Below are 18,800 nucleotides of genomic sequence, written 5' to 3'. Positions count from 1 at the left end.
GCGAGTTGACGCTCCGGCGCGCACCGCACCGCACCGTGCTCGGCACGACCGTGCCAGCTGCTTGACATTCGACAAGTAATGCACATTCGACAAGTAATGCGACAAGGCCGGTATTTAACTGCAGAACGTGGCTTTTTGGCCTGACGAGTGTCTACTCACCTACGCTTTACACAAAGAGAGGAGAGGCGGAATGCGTTATAGTGTGTTGGCCGTATTGCCTTTGCCCGATTTCTTTGTCCGAGACGGTCACAGCGGCATCATATATCTACGGCTCAGCTCGCTTTAAACAGCCGGCTCACAGCGTCAAGTGCCGGAAATGGCGACACACATCGCCGATGGCCAGCTTGCCGTGAGCGAGAAACTGGAGGAACTTTCAATCTCCGAACACGAAGTGTTGCCCAGTCCTGCCAGCAGCAGCTCTTCCGAGAGTGATTCGGCCTCGCAGCACGCCGCCACAACACCAGACACGGACAGCCCAACGGCGCCGGCCTCCCCCAAAACGACAGGCGCATTCGAACGGGTGCCAAGCTACCCAAAATCCCGCATCTCGCTAGTCGACAGGTTCATCGACCAGCCGCGAGCGCTGCGCGTAGCCGTCATCGGCGGCGGGCTGTCGGGCATCTTGGCCGGCATCCTCCTCCCTGAAAAGGTGCCCAACATCCAGCTCACCATCTTCGAGAAGAACCGCGACTTTGGCGGCACGTGGCTGGAGAACGTCTACCCGGGCGTGCGCTGCGACATTCCCTCGCACGTCTACCAGGCCACGTTCGAGAGCAAGCTGGACTGGTCCGACCAGTTCGCGCCGGGCGCCGAGATCCGCGACTACTGGCAGGGCGTGGCCAAGAAGTACGACGTGTACAGGTACGCGCGCTTCCAGCACCGCGTCGACGGGCTGGCCTGGGACGCCGCCGCGGCTGTGTGGCGTGTGACCGTGGCCAACCTCGCGACGGGCGAGACGACGACCGAAGAGTCGGACGTCGTGCTGACCGCCATCGGCCGCTTCAACGCGTGGAAGCTGCCCGAGTACCCCGGCATCGCCTCGTACCAGGGCGTGCTGCGGCACGCGTCCGACTGGGACCCGGCCGTCGACGTGGCCGGCAAGCGCGTGGCCGTCATCGGCAACGGCGCGTCGGGCATCCAGCTCGTGGCCAACGTGCAAAAACTCGTCGGCGAAAGCGGACAGCTCGACCACTACGCACGCAACAGAACATGGATCGCCGCCAGCTGGGCGGGCGACGAGCGCACGCTGGAGCCGCAGCCCATCCCGGACGCGCAGAAGCATCTGTTCGCGCGCGACCCGGCCGCGTACCTGGCGTTCCGCAAGGACCTCGAGGACAAGTACTGGCGGCGGTTCTCGTCCTTCTTCCGCGGGTCGGCCGAGAACGTCGAGCTGCGCGCCAAGTTCACGGCCATCATGCGCGAGCGGCTCGCGCGCAAGCCCGAGCTGCTCGAGCACATGGTGCCCGACTTCTCGCCCAACTGCCGCCGCCTGACGCCCGGGCCTGGCTACCTCGAGGCCATCAGCGCGCCCAACGTCGCGTACATCCGCACGCCCATCGCGCGGTTCACGGCCGCGGGCATCGTGACGGCCGACGGCGTCGAGCGGCCCGTCGACGCCGTCTTCTGCGCCACCGGCGCCAACACCAACATGGTCACGCCGTTCCCCGTCGTCGGCGCCGAAGGCCACGACCTGCGCGACGTGTGGGCGCCAGAGTCCGAGAAGCGTGCGCCGGGCGGCCGCGGGTTCCCTTACACGTACTTGGGCCTGGCGACGCCGGGGTTCCCGAACCTGTTCTTCATCCACGGGCCGCACAGTACGGGCCCGTCGGGCACCGTGCCGCACAGCGTCGAGAGTCAGCTGACGCTGTTCGGGAAGGTGCTGCGCAAGATGGCGCGCGAGGGGATCCGCACCATGAGCGCGTCGGCGCGCGCGGCCGACGACTTTGTCGAGTACTCGGACGCCTTCTTCGCGTCGACGGTGCTGTCGGACGCGTGCTCCTCGTGGTATAACGGCGGGATTCCCGGCGGCAGGATCCACGGCGTCTGGCCCGGCAGCGCCGGCCACATCACCGCCGTCCGCCGCGAGCCCCGCTGGGAGGACTGGGAGTACACGTATCTGAGTGATAGCGGGAACAGGTTTGCTTGGTACTTTGGTAGTGGCTGGACTAGTAAAGAGGCGGACCCGGAATCGGACATGACGAGCTACCTGCGCGTGCCGGGCGAGGTGCCGCTGCGCGACTTGCACGAGAGCTGGTGGGATCTGCCATGAGGCTGGTCGGCATGTCGGCTGCGTGGTGGCTCGTGATGGTAGATTCAGGGGTCCAGCCGGGTCTGGCCAGGGGTTCTAGCATGTTGGTGGTGGAGTTCGTAATTATATTACTTTGCCATTAGGCCAATGGAATGCCAAGTTGCGTTGGTAACATCGTCGTTGAGTTCGTTGCCACCACTTCCTCGCCATCATATTACTATTGATTTACTTTTATTATTCTAGGGGATGTTTTGATATCTTCTTGTACAACTTTGTCGTCTTCGCCAAACGAACCGTCCACTTCTTAATTTGTGCAGTCAAGTGTAAAACCACCGTCCAAAGTCGTCTGTAAAGCGGAGTAGGTGGATCGGTTCGTTGCCCATGACGTTGCTCTAGACCGCAATTCGTCCCCCATTACACAACCCACTCTCCGTCGGCACTGCTTGCAATGGCCAGCAATGGCCAGCAACATAGACACCATCGCTTTCGTTGCCGGTAGCTGCCGTTCCACTCGCGGCGGAGGCCGAGACCAACAACACCGTTTCGGTACACAAATTTGTACGCAACAGGTGTACCGGGGACTGCCATATGCCACTCTAAATACAAAACGGTAGCTCCTGCTCGCCGTCTGCATCACAGTCCTCGTCCACCGCCAACCATTCACGCCATCTTCCAACAGTGACAACCCGGTGCCGCCAAAGTCTCGTCACCGACTCTCGCCACGATGGGCAACCACAACGCCGAGGAGGTCGAGCCTCCCAAGAGCGAGCAGCACAAAGGTCTGTCACTAACCCGGTTCCCACCACCTCAACCACGCCACTGACAAGCCACCCTAAACCACACACAGTGCGATAGAACCGGTCGACCTTCTACAACATAACCATCCTGGGGCTGTGCAACCTTGCAGCGCCGGGCATCTGGGGCGCCATAAACTCGAGAGGCATGAAAGGCAAAAGGAGTAAGCTGACCCCGGTTCCCGACCGGCGTCGGCTTCGCACCCTACGCGGCAGGGTTGTACGTCAACAACCGGTTCGGCAACGAGTGGCTGGTGCTGCTGGGGGCGGCGCTGTGCGGCGTGTCGGCGGGCGTGTTCTGGATGGCGGAAGCGGCCGTCGTCATCGCGTACCCGGAGTCGTGGAACTGCGGCAAGGCGCTAGGCTACTGGCTGACGTTCCGGCTGGCGGGCCAGATCGTCGGCGGTGCCATCAATCTGGGCCTCAACGCCGGCCGCGACGAGGCCGGCAAGGTCTCGTACACCGTGCTCCTCGTCTTCATCGCCCTACAGGCCACGGGCCCGTTTGTGGGTCTGCTGCTCAATAAGCCCGACCAGGTCGAGCGCAAGCACAAGCACAAGCAGCGGCCCGAGCTCCATAAATGGCGCGCCTGCTTCGGAAGAGCAGGTCGGCTGTGGTCTGAATTAGTTGTGAATACCCATTCATTGGTGTGTCCTGGACAGATGTGACAGGAAAATAGAGACAAGAAAGTAAAAAACCGAGGGGATGGACATGTGGTGTTTGGTTTAGAAGCCAGCTGATACCCGTTAGCTTATCGAGTGTGATAGACATAAGAGCTTGTAATTATTCTCTTTCCGTAAACCGTAGTTGGGCGTTTACGCAATGATATCCCACCTTTAACATGGTTGCAACTTGCAAGTAAGATGCTATCATCATGGCGGGACGTCACGCGTACCCACAACACTAAGGCTTGTTCCTGAATACCCACAATAATGTATTTGCATCTGAATAATTACACTCGAATGCCTACACCCACCCAAACTCTGCGTGCGCCCTCAGCTCAGCGTATTCTTGACCATGGCGGTCAGGGCGCCGTCGATGTAGCTGGGACTGCGCCAGGCGCTCCAGTCGTGGTTGAGCAGGCCCCAGTTCTCGTCGTAGTCCTGGCGGCCGGAGCGCATGTAGTAGCTCCCGGCGAGGACCCAGATGGTCCAGCCGGCCTTCTGGGCGGGCAAATACGCGGCGAGGCAGCTGGCGTAGACGCCCTTCCATGTGGTGGCGTCCATCTGGAAGCCGAACTCGGTCATCATGACGGGGAACACGTTGACGGCGCTGGCCGTCAGCGCCTGGAAGCCGTTGCGGTACAAATTGTTCTGCAGGCTGCTGCAGCTCGTCGCGCTGTTGTCGTAGTTGTGGATCTCGAGCACCAGCTTGTTAGCGTAGCCCGCGAAGTCGCCGAAGCTGAACTTGCCTGACCCGGGGCTCAGCGCCGTGCCCTGCACCACGGGCGTCAGGAACGTGTCGAACGACAGCCCCGACAGGAAGATCAGCGGGTCCGGGTTCGCTGCGTGGACGGCCGCCGCGCCCTGCTTCATGTACTCGTACCACGTCTGCCAGTTGTACGCGGCGCTCTGGCCCTTGCTCGACGGCTCGCGCGGCTCGTTGCGCAGCCCGATGGACACGAACCCCGGCCACGCCTTGGCGTGGTCCGCCATGTACGCCAGCCCGCGCGTCCAGTTGGCCGCCGAGAAGTACTTGTCGCCCCACCACGAGTTGCCGTCGTCGGTCGAGCAGCACCACATGCCCTTGCTGATGTGGTTGTCGAGGTGCACGTAGATCTGCTGCTTGGCGAGCTCGGCGGCCACGGCGTCGTAGACCTGTGCGTCAAGGTCAGCATCATTACCTGCGCGCTCTGATTCTGCCTCGGGACGACAGCCGACGTGAGCAAAGAAGTCAGCTTTATCGAGCAACTCACCTGCAACCGCGTCGTCGCCGCCGTGAAGTTCGGGTTCTTAGCCAGGACCTGGGCGAGCACCTTGGCGCCGTTGGCCTGGCCGAGGGCCTGCGCGAAGGCCTTCTCCAGCGTGACGTCCTTGCCGCCGTTGGCGTAGATCTCGTCGACCATCTGGATGGCAAACGTCAGGCGGATGGCGTTCATGCCGATGCTCTTGACCTTGGACACGATGGTCGCGATCGACTGGTATTGCAGCCCCTCGGGGATCATGACGTCGGCCGCGCCGGGCCAGTTGGCGCCGGCATATGTCACGTTCTTGCCCGACGCGTCGTGCACCCAGCGGCCTGACGTGACGAGCGGGCCGTTCGGCCAGTCGGCGCGCCCCGCGAGGAGTGGCGTGCGCCTGTGCCGGTCGAGCTCCGCGCTTGGAGCCGCGGCGGCGAGCCCGGCGAGGGCGGCGATGGCGGCATTGAGCTTCATGTTCGCTCGAATATTTGATTCTGAAAGCCGACCGTGGAACCGGGGATGGGTGCATGGAGATATCATGGCGGACTATATAAGCCGCGACCCGCGTGACTAAGACGCTGATAAATTATTGTCTATATTGGGGGTTCCGGAAGATTTCTCGATTGGGGGGAAAGTCTTATATCCGCGAACGCGCCGGGAAATCTTCGAAGGGGAGGAATGGGATGGGGCGCCATCGACACTGAGGGCGCGCACCCGTGTGATTTCTTGAAAATGGGCACTTGATTTGAAAATACTAATTATTACCGCCATTTAGGTATCTCCTGGGAATAGCGACGACTTCTTGCGTTTGGGGCTGACGACAAATAAAGACCACCGCCAGGGCAGAATCGCGGCTCCGCATGCCCCAGCAGGTAAAATGTCTAGGGTAAATTCGATGCAGGTCAGCGGTAATTTGATCACCTCCAGACCCCAAGAGGATCGGAGCATCCATGCCTGGTCTTAGCTGCGGTGCCCCACTTTCCAACATCAGAAGGGCAATTCCAGCGTTTGGTATCTGCCACGGGCCCTGTACCGAAGGTAGGCAGGTAAGTAGGCATGTAATTACCTGCTGTAATACGGGAGGGAAAGAAGCTAATTATTATTCTCCTCTCATTAGCAGTCCCTCGTGGATAGTTACCTGTTGGATTCATCAGGTACCGGTACTGGAGGCAACAGGGCATAGCTGCACGCTGAAAACTGGTGGTTCAAGTGATGATTGTTGTTGTGGCTGGAAGAAAGAGGTGGCCGTAGGCCACTTATATAGCTTATATAGGCTCCGTGACCCTGCGCCTCCGCCGGCACCTCTGTGTGGCTGACTAGCGCGTTGTTCCAACACTGGCCATCTTTTATTTTGAGGCCGGAAAAGCCTAAGGCTAGAAAAACGCGTAAAAGGCTGCTAAATTACACCTTTTTTCCTTGAATCTACCCGGGTCCTTGATATACTGCATCTACCCGGGCCTACCTTACCGAGAGACCCATCCTTCCATACGGACCGTGACGCTATTGTCGTTGCCCTGGATACACCTGACTTCGTGTAGCTCTCTACGCTCGTACGACTACCGTAGGGCCATAATATCGATCATCAGCCTCTTCTCTTTCGTTGTCCCTAGCTTGACAAGGCACTTGTAAACCGAGTACGAGTCTGTATAGACGACCGTAGGGATCGAAGGAAGGTTGAGGTGTGTTGTCATGACGTGAATCGTGGAGGTTAGTGCGTAGGCCATGCCTACTCCTGCCACCATGCCGTAGACTTGGGAAGCGAGTACACTACGTGTAACTCGCTTGCTCTTGGTACTAGAGAAGTGGATGAGGTTGCCACGAATGGTAAATTGACCATCTATCGTAGTCTCGTTGGCTAGAATGATCACGAAGCCGAGTTGCGAGGTAAGGTCACGGTTATTAGCGAAGGAGCCGTCGACGAAGATGAAGAGCTTCGCGTTGGTTAGGTCTAGAGGGACGAATGCCAGGCCGCGGTCTCGGTTGTTGATCTGCCACTCAATTCGTCGGCTGAGGGCCCTAAAGTCATCCGGCGTAGGTTCTTGGTGCTGCGCTGCGGTTGATAGGTCGAAGCAGGCTTCAGGTTGACAGATGGAAGCGATGTAGGCGCCGCGGGCTCGCTGCTCGACGTATTGTTGCTTGGCGTCAACGGCGGTATATTCCATCGTTCGCAGATGTCATCGAAGCTCTAGGTTCCTTAGTACCAGGCTAGGAACTGAGCGTACGTGGCCGACCGTTGACTACTTCGTATATGCTTGTTGTCTCTGAATCGATCGTAGGCCTAGCGCCTTTCTTCTGTCGTGTGAGTTGTCGACCAGCAGCCGGGCTTGCCGCATACCTAGCACTTTGTCGCCTGGAATTGATCCACTTTTCATGGAATTGACCCACCTTTCATGGAATTGAACCACATTTTCCAGGCCCTGGTTATCATGCCTCTGTACTTGCTTCATTCTTTATTTTTCCTTCATTCTTGGCCTCGGAATGCCCTCATTTCGGGCTGATCACAACACTTCCCTTGCCTTCTCTCAAGGAGTATAAGGAAGCCTTCTTTTCTGTACTTTTAGATCTGGCTAGACAATTCAATGCACTGTCAACTTCGATCACGTACAAGACACTTCTTACTAGGCGAAGGTCCTCGGGCCGGAAAGGTACGTGGTTTTCCTTGGTCCTTACGCCCGAAGCGGGCCTCTCGGCCGTTGCCCTTGAACATTCAGTCAGTCCTGTACTGCCGGGCTTCCTCAGGAGCGGGGGTGTTGGCGGCGTTGAACTGGGTATTGAACTGTTGGCTCTGAGCCTCAGTTGCAATACTGACTGCCGACCGGAGTTGGTTGCGTACACCTTGTAGGTTGCGGCTGGGTTGTACAGGCAGAGGGTGCATTCAGGCATCCCTCAGCAGGCGTTGATGACTTGCACACGAAGCAGCTCTTCTGACTGGTGGGTAGCCGGCAGGGCGTGTTGAACCCTGCTGAGCCTTTCGAATAGAAGCTCTAGGCATTCGATCCTTGACTTTCCTGGGCTTTCGTCGATGACCCTACGTAGCGTAGTGCTACCCCAACCTACACACACGACCAGCGGGCCGAGACCTCACTCCTTAGTCATAACCTCTCACCCGCTGGCCCAAGCACTCCGTTATTTATATAAGCAGTGGCCCTCGTCCCCTTCCTTTGCGAGGGCCAGGTTGAAGTCTCACACCAATTGTCACGGCATGGCCTGGACAGGCTCCTGTTTGGAGTGTGGTCCGTGCCTGACGTATCACGTGGCCCACAACTACCCATTTCTCCGCGCCCTGCGCGGTCCCCGTCATAGCTTCCTTCTTCATCTTTAGATTCTACGAATTCAGCGATGATTACTGCAGCCCTGTCTCCTTACGTTGACTGAGCCGTGATACCAATAATAGTCATTACTCACTCTACTTGTGAGGACCCGTCCACCAAACTGGCCCTCAAGCAGCCAGAGCCGCCCAGAACCCCGGGCCTATCAGAAGCCGCCTCGAGGCCCCACCTACCCCACTGATAGATGAAAACTTATTCGCGAGCACGCGACGCGTTGTTGGACTTTTCCTTCTTTCCTTCCTCAGTTTAGAATCTTCGTCGATAGCACCCAATGGACTGAGTTCACCTCAATGCCTTGCCCTGGTCGTGACACTACTCATTACCTTCATCGTGACCACCTTATTAGGCGTACCTGCCTTCACTTACATTTCTTCGCTCTCGAACTAGGCCTTGGTCCGGGCCATAGTGCGGCGAAGTCGTAGCCGCGCCCGTAGAGCCGGTCGTAGTAGTAGGTCAGGGCCCGGCTCTTGAACATGGTCGGGAAGGTTGCGGCGTACTGGCCCTGGTTAATGCCGAGCCGTTGGCAGCAGTCCTGGGACATGACTAGCTTGGAGGCGAATATATCGTATATATCGCCGCCGTACTTCATGTCGTCGTAGATCTTGGCTAGGTCGGTAAGCTGCCTTGGGTTTGGAGGTTCTTGCAGTATGAATGGGTACTCAAACTGGCTAGCTCTGGATCGAGGGTGCTGGAGGCCTTGGTGAGGGTCGTCTGCAGGCCTGCGTTGCTGAGGGTACTGGGAGCCCTGGTGAGGGCCGTCTGCAGGACCGCATTGGTCCCTTTCGGTGAGGGGCTCCCGGGGTAGCGTGGTTGCTTTTTCTGATTCCTCCGGGCCGTTATTAGGCTCCTGGATATCCCTGAGGAAGTCAGGGTCAAGGCTGTCGATTTTGAGGGCCTTGTTCCGGCCTTTTTCGTACTTGACGTCCGTGGCGGACCAGACGTGGAATTCCTTGGCCGTAGCGGTCCGGTGTAGGTTGTTGTGAATCCTATCACCGTCCATAGCCACGAAGACTCCGTTGCCCCGGAGCCAGTTGCGTAGGGTAGTCTGCGTTCGGTCGGGGACCTTCGCCCAGGCGGCGTTGTCCCAGTGTTCGAATTCCTCGTTGAACTGCACCCAGGCGTATCTTCCTGTCAGGGGTTTACCCTGCCAGCAACGTAGGATGAAGTGCACGTGGCCGTTGATTTGCTTAATCGTTGGCGAAGCGAGCTAATCGAATGAGGTCAGTTCGCCCCAAGTCATAGGGTCTACTTCTCTCTGTAGGTCCGGCGGGACCCCGGGTCCGGGGGCAGGGTTGAGGGGCTCTAAGCGGGCTGGTTGGCTAGGCGCAGGGACTGGGAACGTGATGACGTCGTCCTCAGTGCCTGTGGCCATCTCAGGCGTATAGGAATACATGGATGAGCCGGAAGTGGGGTTTGTAGATCTAGATATCTTCCCGGTGTGTTGGCGTGCGGGTGCAATTACCATTAACACTCGACACCGACATATCAAATGAATGAGAGACTGATGGAAGGGAAACTTGAATCTCTATGTTCATGGCAGCCAGACTGGAAAGGCAAATGAAACTAGATATCTAACAATAACCCTTCTAGGAGTGAATGTAGACCAGAATGGAGAAATAGAGCGAGTAACATGACCGCTCGCGGGCAGTGATTTGATCAAGGGGATTTCAACAAAGAGGGGGGAGCGGAGAATAAGAGAACAGAGAAAACAGCAGGAATGTGTTATGGGAAACAAGAGTGAGGTGTGGTTGAAGCCAATGATTGTGAAAGAAAAAGTGAATCCGCCCTTGAAAGAAACTACCAGAAAAAGCCAAGCCAGTTTACTAGAACAAGCAAAAAACCTCGAAAACAAACTGAGAGAGTAAAGTGTACCGCCTATTTAAGCTTCGTGCCAAAAATCATCACGGTGGGAGAGGCCTGGGTGTCGGTGAGGTTCACCAGGGTGAACTGGAAGACTGGCGAAAGAGCAGATCTTCCGCAATGGCGGGCGCGGTTGGCGAAACGACAGTGGAAACTGCTTTAGCGCCTCTTGTTCCAGCCCGCCTTCTTGATCCTATCATCGAGCACGTGTTGGCCGCTAACCGCCTCAGTGTCTTGGAGCTTGGAGTTCACCAGGATACTGTCGATCATCGTTTCGCGCTTTCCTGAGCAGGAACTGCCACCGGCAAGCCATTTTCCTGTCTCGAAGACATTTCCGGCCTCTTTAGGAACCCCGTATTTCTCAAGTAACATGATGCCGCCCAGTATAGACCCTGTATCTTTTTTTTGAGGTGTTTGGACTTCAAGGGGATCGCGACTCCATCGCACTTGGTGCACTACCAGCTGGAAAAGAGGAGGATAGCTCTCTACTTCGTTGGACTGCCTGGATGGCTTTGGTTTCTGCCCTTGTTGGAACCCAAGGTCCTTTCTTTTGCACTACACGCTGGACGAGAGTCTGAGTGATAAATGGGTCGCGATGGGTGCCGCTTTGGCCAACCACGGCGCTCTGGTCCCTGAATTGGCGCCGAGGTGAGGGTTGGCGGGAAAATTGCTTGGCAGATGTGCCGCTTTGGCCAAAGAAGTAGCTCTGGACTTCAAATTGGATCAGGAGTGAAGGCTGGTTGCTTCAAGCCTCTCAGTGAATTGGTTAACGACGAAGCACTAGTTGCAGGGGGTTGGAAGATAGTGCAAATGGTGGTCTCGGCATTTCCCTTTGAAGGTTGACTTCGCTTTGTTGTGAGGAACAATGGAGGAGAACTACGAGAATGGCCTTAGTCAATTGGGGTGCAGATTCAATCTCCCAACAAACTAGATCGCCCGAAACATCTTGCTTTCAAAGAGGAATGAACCCCGGGACTTCCGTATCAAATTAAAATCGTATAGACACTTTCCAGGTTGGTTTGTAGTCGGAGCTCCAGACATCGGAGCTCAAGACACGGGTACCAATGAGCAGGCATCCGGCGCACTCCTACTACAATATAATATAAATTGATATAAACCATACGGAACAGACATAAAAAAGAAGAGCGTAGGCCTAGACTTAGGCGACTATCCTTTGTTACAATCTGGACAACAGGTCCACGGAGCTAGGCCCAGCCTAGGATTGTGGGGGTCTGGACGGCAGGTAGGAGATGACAGGAGACAAGGAGTATCGTGCATAGATTGCGAAAGACAGGCTTTCAACACACAACCAATGTATGCTTAACCAGATGCATTGATAGCTGCAGAACCGTTCTCCCAGGGGGAGCGTTCTGCCAGCTCCTATATAGAACTATGACAACCAATTAGAATCCTTATCCTATGTGCTCAGTGCGCTCCGTATGCTCAGTGCGCTCCCAGGCCAACTGAGCCGATCGAGCGTACTGACCATACTGAGCGCTCCCTGATTGGCTGCAGCCGTCTTGCTCAGTGCGCTCTGTATGCTCAGTGCGCTCCCAGGCCAACTGAGCCGATCGAGCGTACTGACCATACTGAGCGCTCCCTGATTGGCTGCAGCCGTCTTGCTCAGTGCACTCCGTATGCTCAGTGCGCTCCAAGGCCAACTGAGCCGCCTGGACGTACTGATCATACTGAGCGTTCCCTGATTGGCTGCATCCACTTCGCCGAGAGCCCCGCCCTAAATGCCACTCCAGCCAATCTGTCGCGAGCGGGCAACGCCTACTGCACCTTTGAACCAGGATCGTAACATCCTTGTCGCGGTGGAAAAAGCAAATATGGCTTCATCATGCGGTTAATCGCCTTTCGGCAATCGGATATAACGTGTTTTAACAGGCTAAGAGCAAACGTCTTAGTGCCGTTTCCATATCCCATATAGGTACCGGATACGTAAGGTAGTTTCAGTGTCTAGTGGGCTAGGATGAGGAAAGTGCGATTGGAACTATGAGTATGACGTTCTAAATTATTCATCGGTTCGGAAAGGTTAGGCTTCGCAGAGTTCCTTGGAGCTGGTTTATAGTCAGGCCTCGAGAAACGCGTCCCATTAGCCAAACACTCCGCGTGCTTGGGGTCATTCGGCCAGTGGTTTTAACTAGTACATAAAAAAAAGACTTCGGAAGTTATTTGATGGTGTAGGTAATAATCTTGGTTACGACGAGGAACCTCACTAGAAGGTCACCTTTCGATCTGGAAGTAACGTGCTGTCTATGAGACCCTCCAGTTAATATTTTACAAAGATTGTGTATTTCCTACTCATTATCTTTGGTTCCCAATTCATCGACGATAGAGAATACCGTGATAAGAGTATAATTTACCCTTGTAAGCACTACTACCACGCCCGACTCGTTCTCGCAGTACGTCCCTCTACGCATTCAATATTGACAGCCGGCGTTACTCGAGCTGCGGACGAGACATTGCAAGATCTGATGAAGGACTTCCTCGATCAGGAGCTGGTTCTAACACGCTCTGCTTCAGGTGTCACGGTAATTACGCGCTAACAACCACCACAGAACGGAGTGGCAGTCGGTAGCAGCAAACATCAACCCAGTGGTATGTGGTAGATTGTACCATTTCGGTTGACTTCAGAGGTGCGTTTTCAGGGGTAAGTGATGGTTCGTCGTCCATGCCAAGACACGCTACGCCTCCTGCGAAAGCCGCGATCACAGGCGTGGTGCGCTGTCTCGCTCGCTCCGTACAGCCGAAGCTACCCCGCATTTGCGCTCCCTGCCGCAGCTCCATCGCGAGAAATTTGTTTGCGGAAACCAGCCCACCAGCACCAGCCCACATGTCCACATGTCCGTCCCACCTCCACATGGCCTGCTGCTGGCCTCAGCTGTCGATGGGCTGGGTTGCTGCCGTCGGCAACTCATCATCTGTCTGCCTCCTCTCCCCTTCTCCGTGACCCTCAGAATGTCGGATTAAGCACGGCTGCCAACGCCTTTCCAGCCTTCCTCCTCTATCCCTACACCACCCAATCCCACCATGCCTCGGCCGCCGCAAGCACCCCTGGCCGCTGCGGGGCTTCTCGGAGCCTGTCTCGGGCGCGGCACGCCCTCGACCCTCGGACGACGCTTCGTCTCCGTCTCCGTCTCCGTCTCTGCCCTCCGTGATGCGCGACTTTCCACCCAGCCGCATGCTGTCCGACAGCTGTTCGTCAGCAGCAACCGCCTCCCACACGCGCCCAGACGGAACCTGCACGGCTCGAGCCATGCCCGCCAGTTACACGGCAGCGCCAGCACGACCGCCCCGTCGGCCACGGTGCGGGACGGCGTGCTGTCGCTCGAGTTTGGCGGCGCCGACCAGACGCCGCTGGACGTGTCGCTGCTGTGGCTGCGCGACGTGTGCGCGTGCGCCAAGTGCGTCGACGCCGACTCGGGCCAGAAGAGCTTCTCGACGTCGGAGCTGCCCGACGCGCCGGCGGTGCAGAGCGCCGAGCTCGCCGCGGACGGGTCGCTGCGGGTGGTCTGGGCGGGCGACACGCACGCGTCGGCGTGGACGCGCCAGGACGTGCAGGGGTGGCGGCGGGACCACGGCGGCGTGCGCACGCCGCACGCGCTTCCGGTGGCGCGCACGTTCTGGGACCGCTCCGCGTACGAGGGCCTGCTGGCGCGCGGCGAGTGCCGGGTGTCGTACCGGGAGTGGACGCAGGACGCGGGGGCGTTCTGGCGGGCGTTCGCGGCGCTGTGCGAGACGGGACTGATCTTTGTCACTGACGTGCCCGACGGCGAGCAGGAGGTCGAGCACGTGGCGAACCAGATCGGAATCCTGCAGCACACCTTCTACGGGTTCACGTGGGACGTCAAGTCCAAGGCGCACGCGGAGAACGTGGCGTACACGAGCCAGTTCCTGTGCCTGCACCAGGACCTCATGTACAACGTGCCGGTGCCGCGGCTGCAGCTGCTGCACTGCCTGGCCAACAGCTGCGACGGCGGCGAGTCGCTCTTCAGCGACGGCGTGCGCGCCGCCTACGAGCTGCGCCTGGCGCGCCCCGACCTCTACGACGTGCTGACGCAGCCCATGGTCCACTTCCACTACGACAAGGAGCCCCACCGCTACGAGATGGTCCGGAGCACCGTGGCCGAGACGGCTGGCGGGCTGACCGAGCTGACGCACTGGTCGCCGCCCTTCCAGGCGCCGTTCAGACGCGAGCCGGCGGGCGGCGCCGCGGATGAGAAATACACGCTGGCCAAGTGGAAGCAGGCGGCGGCGGCGTTCCAAGCCAGCCTCGAGGCGCCCGAGAACATGGTCGAGGCCAAGCTGAAGCCGGGCGAGTGCATCGTGTTTGACAACTGGCGCGTGCACCACGGCAGGCGAGAGTTTGCCACGGGCCAGGGGTCGCGGTGGCTCAAGGGGACCTATGTTTCCGACCAGGTTCACAGGGCCATGGAAGACCGGCTCCAGAAACGCAACGGCAACGTCCTACCCGACATTGCCAAGTTTAGGAGTCGATTGGCCAGCAAGGAGATGGATCGAGTTGCGTCGCTGCTCAAGACCCCCGGAAGAGGGTGACTGACGACTTTCTGACGACCTTGAGCCGGGTCAGAGGCAGATGGGAGGAGGATAGATACGCGGCGGTTACATTTTTTCTTGTTCTGCAGTTCCGTCATATTAGCATGCGTTGTTGGACCTGGCGTACTCAAAGCTCATGGGAGACCACTGGGTTCAATTAAGCCCTCGATTGTCCTCGATTGTAGAAATATCAGCCATCCCCACCAACCGACGGGAGAGCTGCTGGCCGTAATGCTGTGCCTTTCAATCCAGACGCCGTAGTCACCGCAAACGAATCACACCATGACTTCCAGGACGAACAAATGGGAGAATCTGCCACGGCCATTTTCGCTACCAAATGACGACAAAGACCATGGTCCTTCAATTTTTTTGGTTTATTTTCTCCCTCGTGGGCCAACGGAGGCAGCATCGTCTGCCACAGCCACCTCTTTTGTGCGGCGTAGCCAGAGCCGCCCGCCTCCTCGCGGTATCATCGCAATCGCCTTCCTCTCGCCGTCCGTCACCACCACCCGATATCGCAACCTCTGCTTATGCGGCAATCGTGACCTCAACCTCGACACCGGCCTCGATGTTGACAATGATCTGCTTGACAATCTCTGTCGGCGCGGTCAGATCGATCAGGCGCTTGTGGATGCGCATCTCGTAGGCGTCCCATGTCTTGGAACCCTCACCGCAGGGCGTCTTGCGGGTCTGTAGAGAGAAGAAAGTTCAAGTTAGCCGTCTGATGTTGGTCTTTCTTTTTAAAAATCCCCCATCCTCCTCATTGGCGGCGATGGATGGACGACTGTGCAAAATTGCAGGTGAGGGCGTCATACGGTGATCTTGAGGGTCTTGGTCGGGAGGCGGACGGGGCCCTTGGAGCGCAGGTCCTTGGTCTTGGCGCGCTCGGTCAACTCCTGGCAGACCTTCTCGAGCGACTTGACATTGCGCGAGGTGAGGGTGATGCGGATCTTGTGCGTCTTCTGTAGTCCGGGGAAACGATTAGAGATGTCAGCGGGCGGGCTTCACGGAGCCAGAAATGGATTCTGGCGGGAAAATACAAGAGGGCAGACGTACCGGCGCCTCGCCAAAGTCCTTCTCAGCCTTGTTATACGACATCTTGACGGTTTTTCGGGGGTGTGGTGATTGGGGGAAGTGTCGTTAGGCGGTGATGCTCGGTGGAAAGACCTCAACGACTCGAACGCGATTCACTCGGCGCTGCAGCAAAAAGTGAGGCACACTGGTATTTTTTTCCGTTGTCCAAGCGGTGCGCTCTGTGGGGCCCGGCCAGGGCTCGGTCCAGCAGCCCCACCGTTTGAGGTCTGGCTGGAGCGTGTGGCTGTGTGTGGGGAAACTGTGGCTTTGTTCATTCAACTTTCGGCATGACACATTCGGCGACAAGGTTTCCCACAGCGGACCGCCATGGAGGGGCAAACGCAGAGCGACAACCTGTCGCTCGCTGCAGATGAATGAATTGGATATAAGGTGGGTTGGTGCTTGGAGGGCGACTCTGAACTGAACGAACCAACAGATATTGCAAACCGCGCTCCTTTGTCGCACTCTTCTGCACTTCTCACGATTTAACGCAGGGCATAGTGTGATCCGCAATTCATTTTATTTCATTTTTTGCCTGAACCTTTTGCAGACTTCTTGGCGGTTTCTGGACTCGCAAACTCTCAGCAACTTGCAATCATGGCTGCTGCTGCGGGTGCTGCATCCCAGCTCCCCGCGTTTGCGCTCTTTCCTATAGCAGCCTGGAGGGAACAGCTCGCCGCCGATGAATGGGTGGCCTGTCTCCAGGCGTGGCTAGCCCTCGTCGACAGCCATCTCTCCCTTTCGGATGCAGATCTCTTGGCTATTTCGGCCAAGAACGAGAGCCTCTCGACCTTTCTCTCCTCGTTTACGCGGGAAGTCGTTTTTGGGGGCGTGGCTGTTCTTGGTCCCTCTCAGCTGGCGAAACGGCTCCTCAAAGACTGCTTCCTGCTCACCTCCAAACTTCTCCAGTCATCCTCGCCACCCAGTGGACTGGCACAATGGGAGTTCCTCGCCGACCTCAGCCGCGTCTACGGCAAGAAGAAGGCGCTCGGGCTTCTGTCAAGCCTGTCAGAGCCCTCTCAGACAGAACTTGATACCTCGCTCTCCGGCCTCAAGAAGTTTCTCATCAAGAACCTGGACGCCGGGCTACGGGGCGGCGACCTCAGGGCGATCGAGGAGCGGCTGGAGAGGGCAAACGACCTGATAGACGCCTCTCCGGCTGTTGCTGCCTTCTTCCTGGCCGGCAGCGACTTCCTCGACGGCCTCATCAGCTGCTACACAATCATGAACCCGCCCCTCCGGAAGGTCCTCATCGCCACGACATATCTATGCCTCGTCGGGCTCTCGGAGGGGCAAAAGATATCCACACTAACCGACCAGCTCTACTCTCTCAAAGCCGCCGCCGACACACACAAGGCGGGGCCAACCAACGTCAACGACTCGCTTGTCGCCGAGCTGGTGACATCCACCCCGCTGCTGCAACAGCTCGAGAGGAAGCTCGACGAATCCGGCAGCACGTCGAGCCGGACCAAGTCCGTCCTGGCCGAGCTGGCCGCCTTCAAGAAGCCCGGCGGCGGCATGGCGCGACCGAAACGGGCGGCCAACCGGCGCAAAGCCGACAAGGGCAAGGGGCTGGCCGAGTTCGACGAGGCGCAGGCGCAACAGGAGATGCACGTGCACCGGATGAGCCAGATCTCGCAGATCCAGGACCTGTTCCCCGAGCTGGGGTCCGGGTTCGTCGCGAAACTGCTCGGCGAGTACGGCGACGACGGCACAGAGCAGGTCATCGCGCACCTGCTCGAAGACTCCCTACCAGCGCTCCTGCAGTCTGCAGACCGCAGCGAGCAGCTGTCCGCCCCTACATCATTAAAACCACACCCCGGCGATGCCTTAGCGCCGCGCGCAACCCCACCACTGCTGCCGACGCGGCACAACGTATTCGACGACGACGAGCTGGACCGGCTGTCGGCGGACGCGTTCCCGCGGCTGCAGCTGGGCAAGCGGCGCGGGGTGGACGCGGACACGCTGCTGGCGGACGGGACGGCCGCCGCGCCGGTCCACAAGGCGGCGATCCTGTCTGCACTGGCGGCGTTCGACTCGGACGACGACGAGCGCGACGACACGTACGACGCGGCCGACGTCGGCGGCACGGTCGACGTGGGCGTGGGCGGCGGCGGAGATTCGCTGGACGAGACCACGGAAGGCGCGCTCTACCGCGCGTACCTGGCGATGCCGCGGCTATTCGACCGCGACAGCGCGACGCGGCGCGGCGTGGACCGGGCGCGGCTGCGCGACGAGACGGGCATGACGGACGAGGCGGTCGAGGGCTGGGCCGTGATGCTGGGGCGCAGCCCGCAGGTGCGCCGGCGGCTGCACGTGCGGTACGGCGAGTGGATGGGTGAGCAGAAGGCGATCGAGTCGACGGCGTGGCGGGCGGGAGAGTCGGGCGTCGACGACGAGGGGAGCGACAGCGTGGGGCCGGGGCAGGGGCCGGGCGGGGCTAAGCGTGGGCGGGGAGGTGGTGGCAGGGGCGGAGGTGGAGGACGCGGGCGTGGAAGGGGACGAGGAGGAGCCGATGGGGGCGGAGGAGGTCCTTTGGCGCCGTTAGACTCGGAGCACGCGAGACGTAGGAAGGAGGCCAATAAGGGCAGCCGGGCAAATCATAACCGCCGCGACCAGCGTGCGAGGAAGATGGCTAGAGGCGGTCTATAAGCTAGACATTAGAGCGATGCTGGTCTTGTTTTTTGCATACATTGCGATAGATTGGCAGATTGCTGCGCTGTCTTGATCATACATAGGCTTTTGTTTGCTCAGCGCTTGGAGCTCTCGAGTAAAATCATCGATGGTAGAAGAGCGGCCGATCTTGTCAGCGACGCTCATTATTCACTATTTTGTTTCTGAAATATATCTCCTAGATGTCTATCTCAACGACTAAATAAACCTTCAATTTTGCATATACAAGATCCTATTTCGTATGTTCGCAGAATATGCCGTAGACGCGACAGTATCCCCCTCTAGTTTTTTCTTATTCAGATAATACAGTAAACATTTACTCCGTGAACGCTACACTATGCCAAATGCACCTTTTCGCT

At 58.2% G+C, this 18,800-nt stretch overlaps 6 protein-coding genes across 6 annotated transcripts; 4 read left to right on the top strand and 2 right to left on the bottom strand.

The window, feature by feature from the left end:
• Positions 1-316: 316 nt before the first annotated feature.
• Positions 317-2,269, top strand: B0T26DRAFT_649779 (uncharacterized protein; the record flags this gene model as incomplete). Its single annotated transcript, XM_060438121.1, has 1 exon — positions 317-2,269. The coding sequence occupies one exon, from the start codon at positions 317-319 to the stop codon at positions 2,267-2,269; it is 1,953 nt and encodes a 650-aa protein (XP_060293917.1).
• Positions 2,270-2,972: 703 nt separating this feature from the next.
• On the top strand, positions 2,973-3,735 carry B0T26DRAFT_752812 (uncharacterized protein; the record flags this gene model as incomplete). Its single annotated transcript, XM_060445580.1, has 4 exons — positions 2,973-2,996; positions 3,104-3,206; positions 3,259-3,648; positions 3,722-3,735. 4 exons carry the CDS (start codon positions 2,973-2,975, stop codon positions 3,733-3,735), a joined length of 531 nt encoding a protein of 176 aa, XP_060293916.1.
• A 302-nt stretch (positions 3,736-4,037) lies between these two features.
• On the bottom strand, positions 4,038-5,416 carry B0T26DRAFT_677035 (glycoside hydrolase superfamily; the record flags this gene model as incomplete). Its single annotated transcript, XM_060440048.1, has 2 exons — positions 4,038-4,859; positions 4,958-5,416. The coding sequence occupies 2 exons, from the start codon at positions 5,414-5,416 to the stop codon at positions 4,038-4,040; spliced, it is 1,281 nt and encodes a 426-aa protein (XP_060293915.1).
• An 8,084-nt stretch (positions 5,417-13,500) lies between these two features.
• On the top strand, positions 13,501-14,568 carry B0T26DRAFT_613327 (uncharacterized protein; the record flags this gene model as incomplete). The annotated part of the gene is made up of 1 exon (XM_060435934.1): positions 13,501-14,568. A coding segment is annotated over one exon (1,068 nt), but the record flags the coding sequence as incomplete, so codon positions are not given.
• Positions 14,569-15,222: 654 nt separating this feature from the next.
• Positions 15,223-15,792, bottom strand: B0T26DRAFT_752807 (40S ribosomal protein S20-like protein; the record flags this gene model as incomplete). The annotated part of the gene is made up of 3 exons (XM_060445579.1): positions 15,223-15,384; positions 15,510-15,656; positions 15,751-15,792. The coding sequence occupies 3 exons, from the start codon at positions 15,790-15,792 to the stop codon at positions 15,223-15,225; spliced, it is 351 nt and encodes a 116-aa protein (XP_060293913.1).
• Positions 15,793-16,383: 591 nt separating this feature from the next.
• Positions 16,384-18,420, top strand: B0T26DRAFT_611174 (uncharacterized protein; the record flags this gene model as incomplete). The annotated part of the gene is made up of 1 exon (XM_060435901.1): positions 16,384-18,420. A coding segment is annotated over one exon (2,037 nt), but the record flags the coding sequence as incomplete, so codon positions are not given.
• Positions 18,421-18,800: the final 380 nt, after the last annotated feature.

Source organism: Lasiosphaeria miniovina, assembly GCF_030549165.1.
Source record: "Lasiosphaeria miniovina strain SMH2392-1A chromosome Unknown B0T26scaffold_5, whole genome shotgun sequence".
Taxonomy (NCBI): domain Eukaryota; kingdom Fungi; phylum Ascomycota; class Sordariomycetes; order Sordariales; family Lasiosphaeriaceae; genus Lasiosphaeria; species Lasiosphaeria miniovina.
Note: the sequence above shows the minus strand (reverse complement) of the source record. Positions and strands in the feature narration are given on the sequence as shown.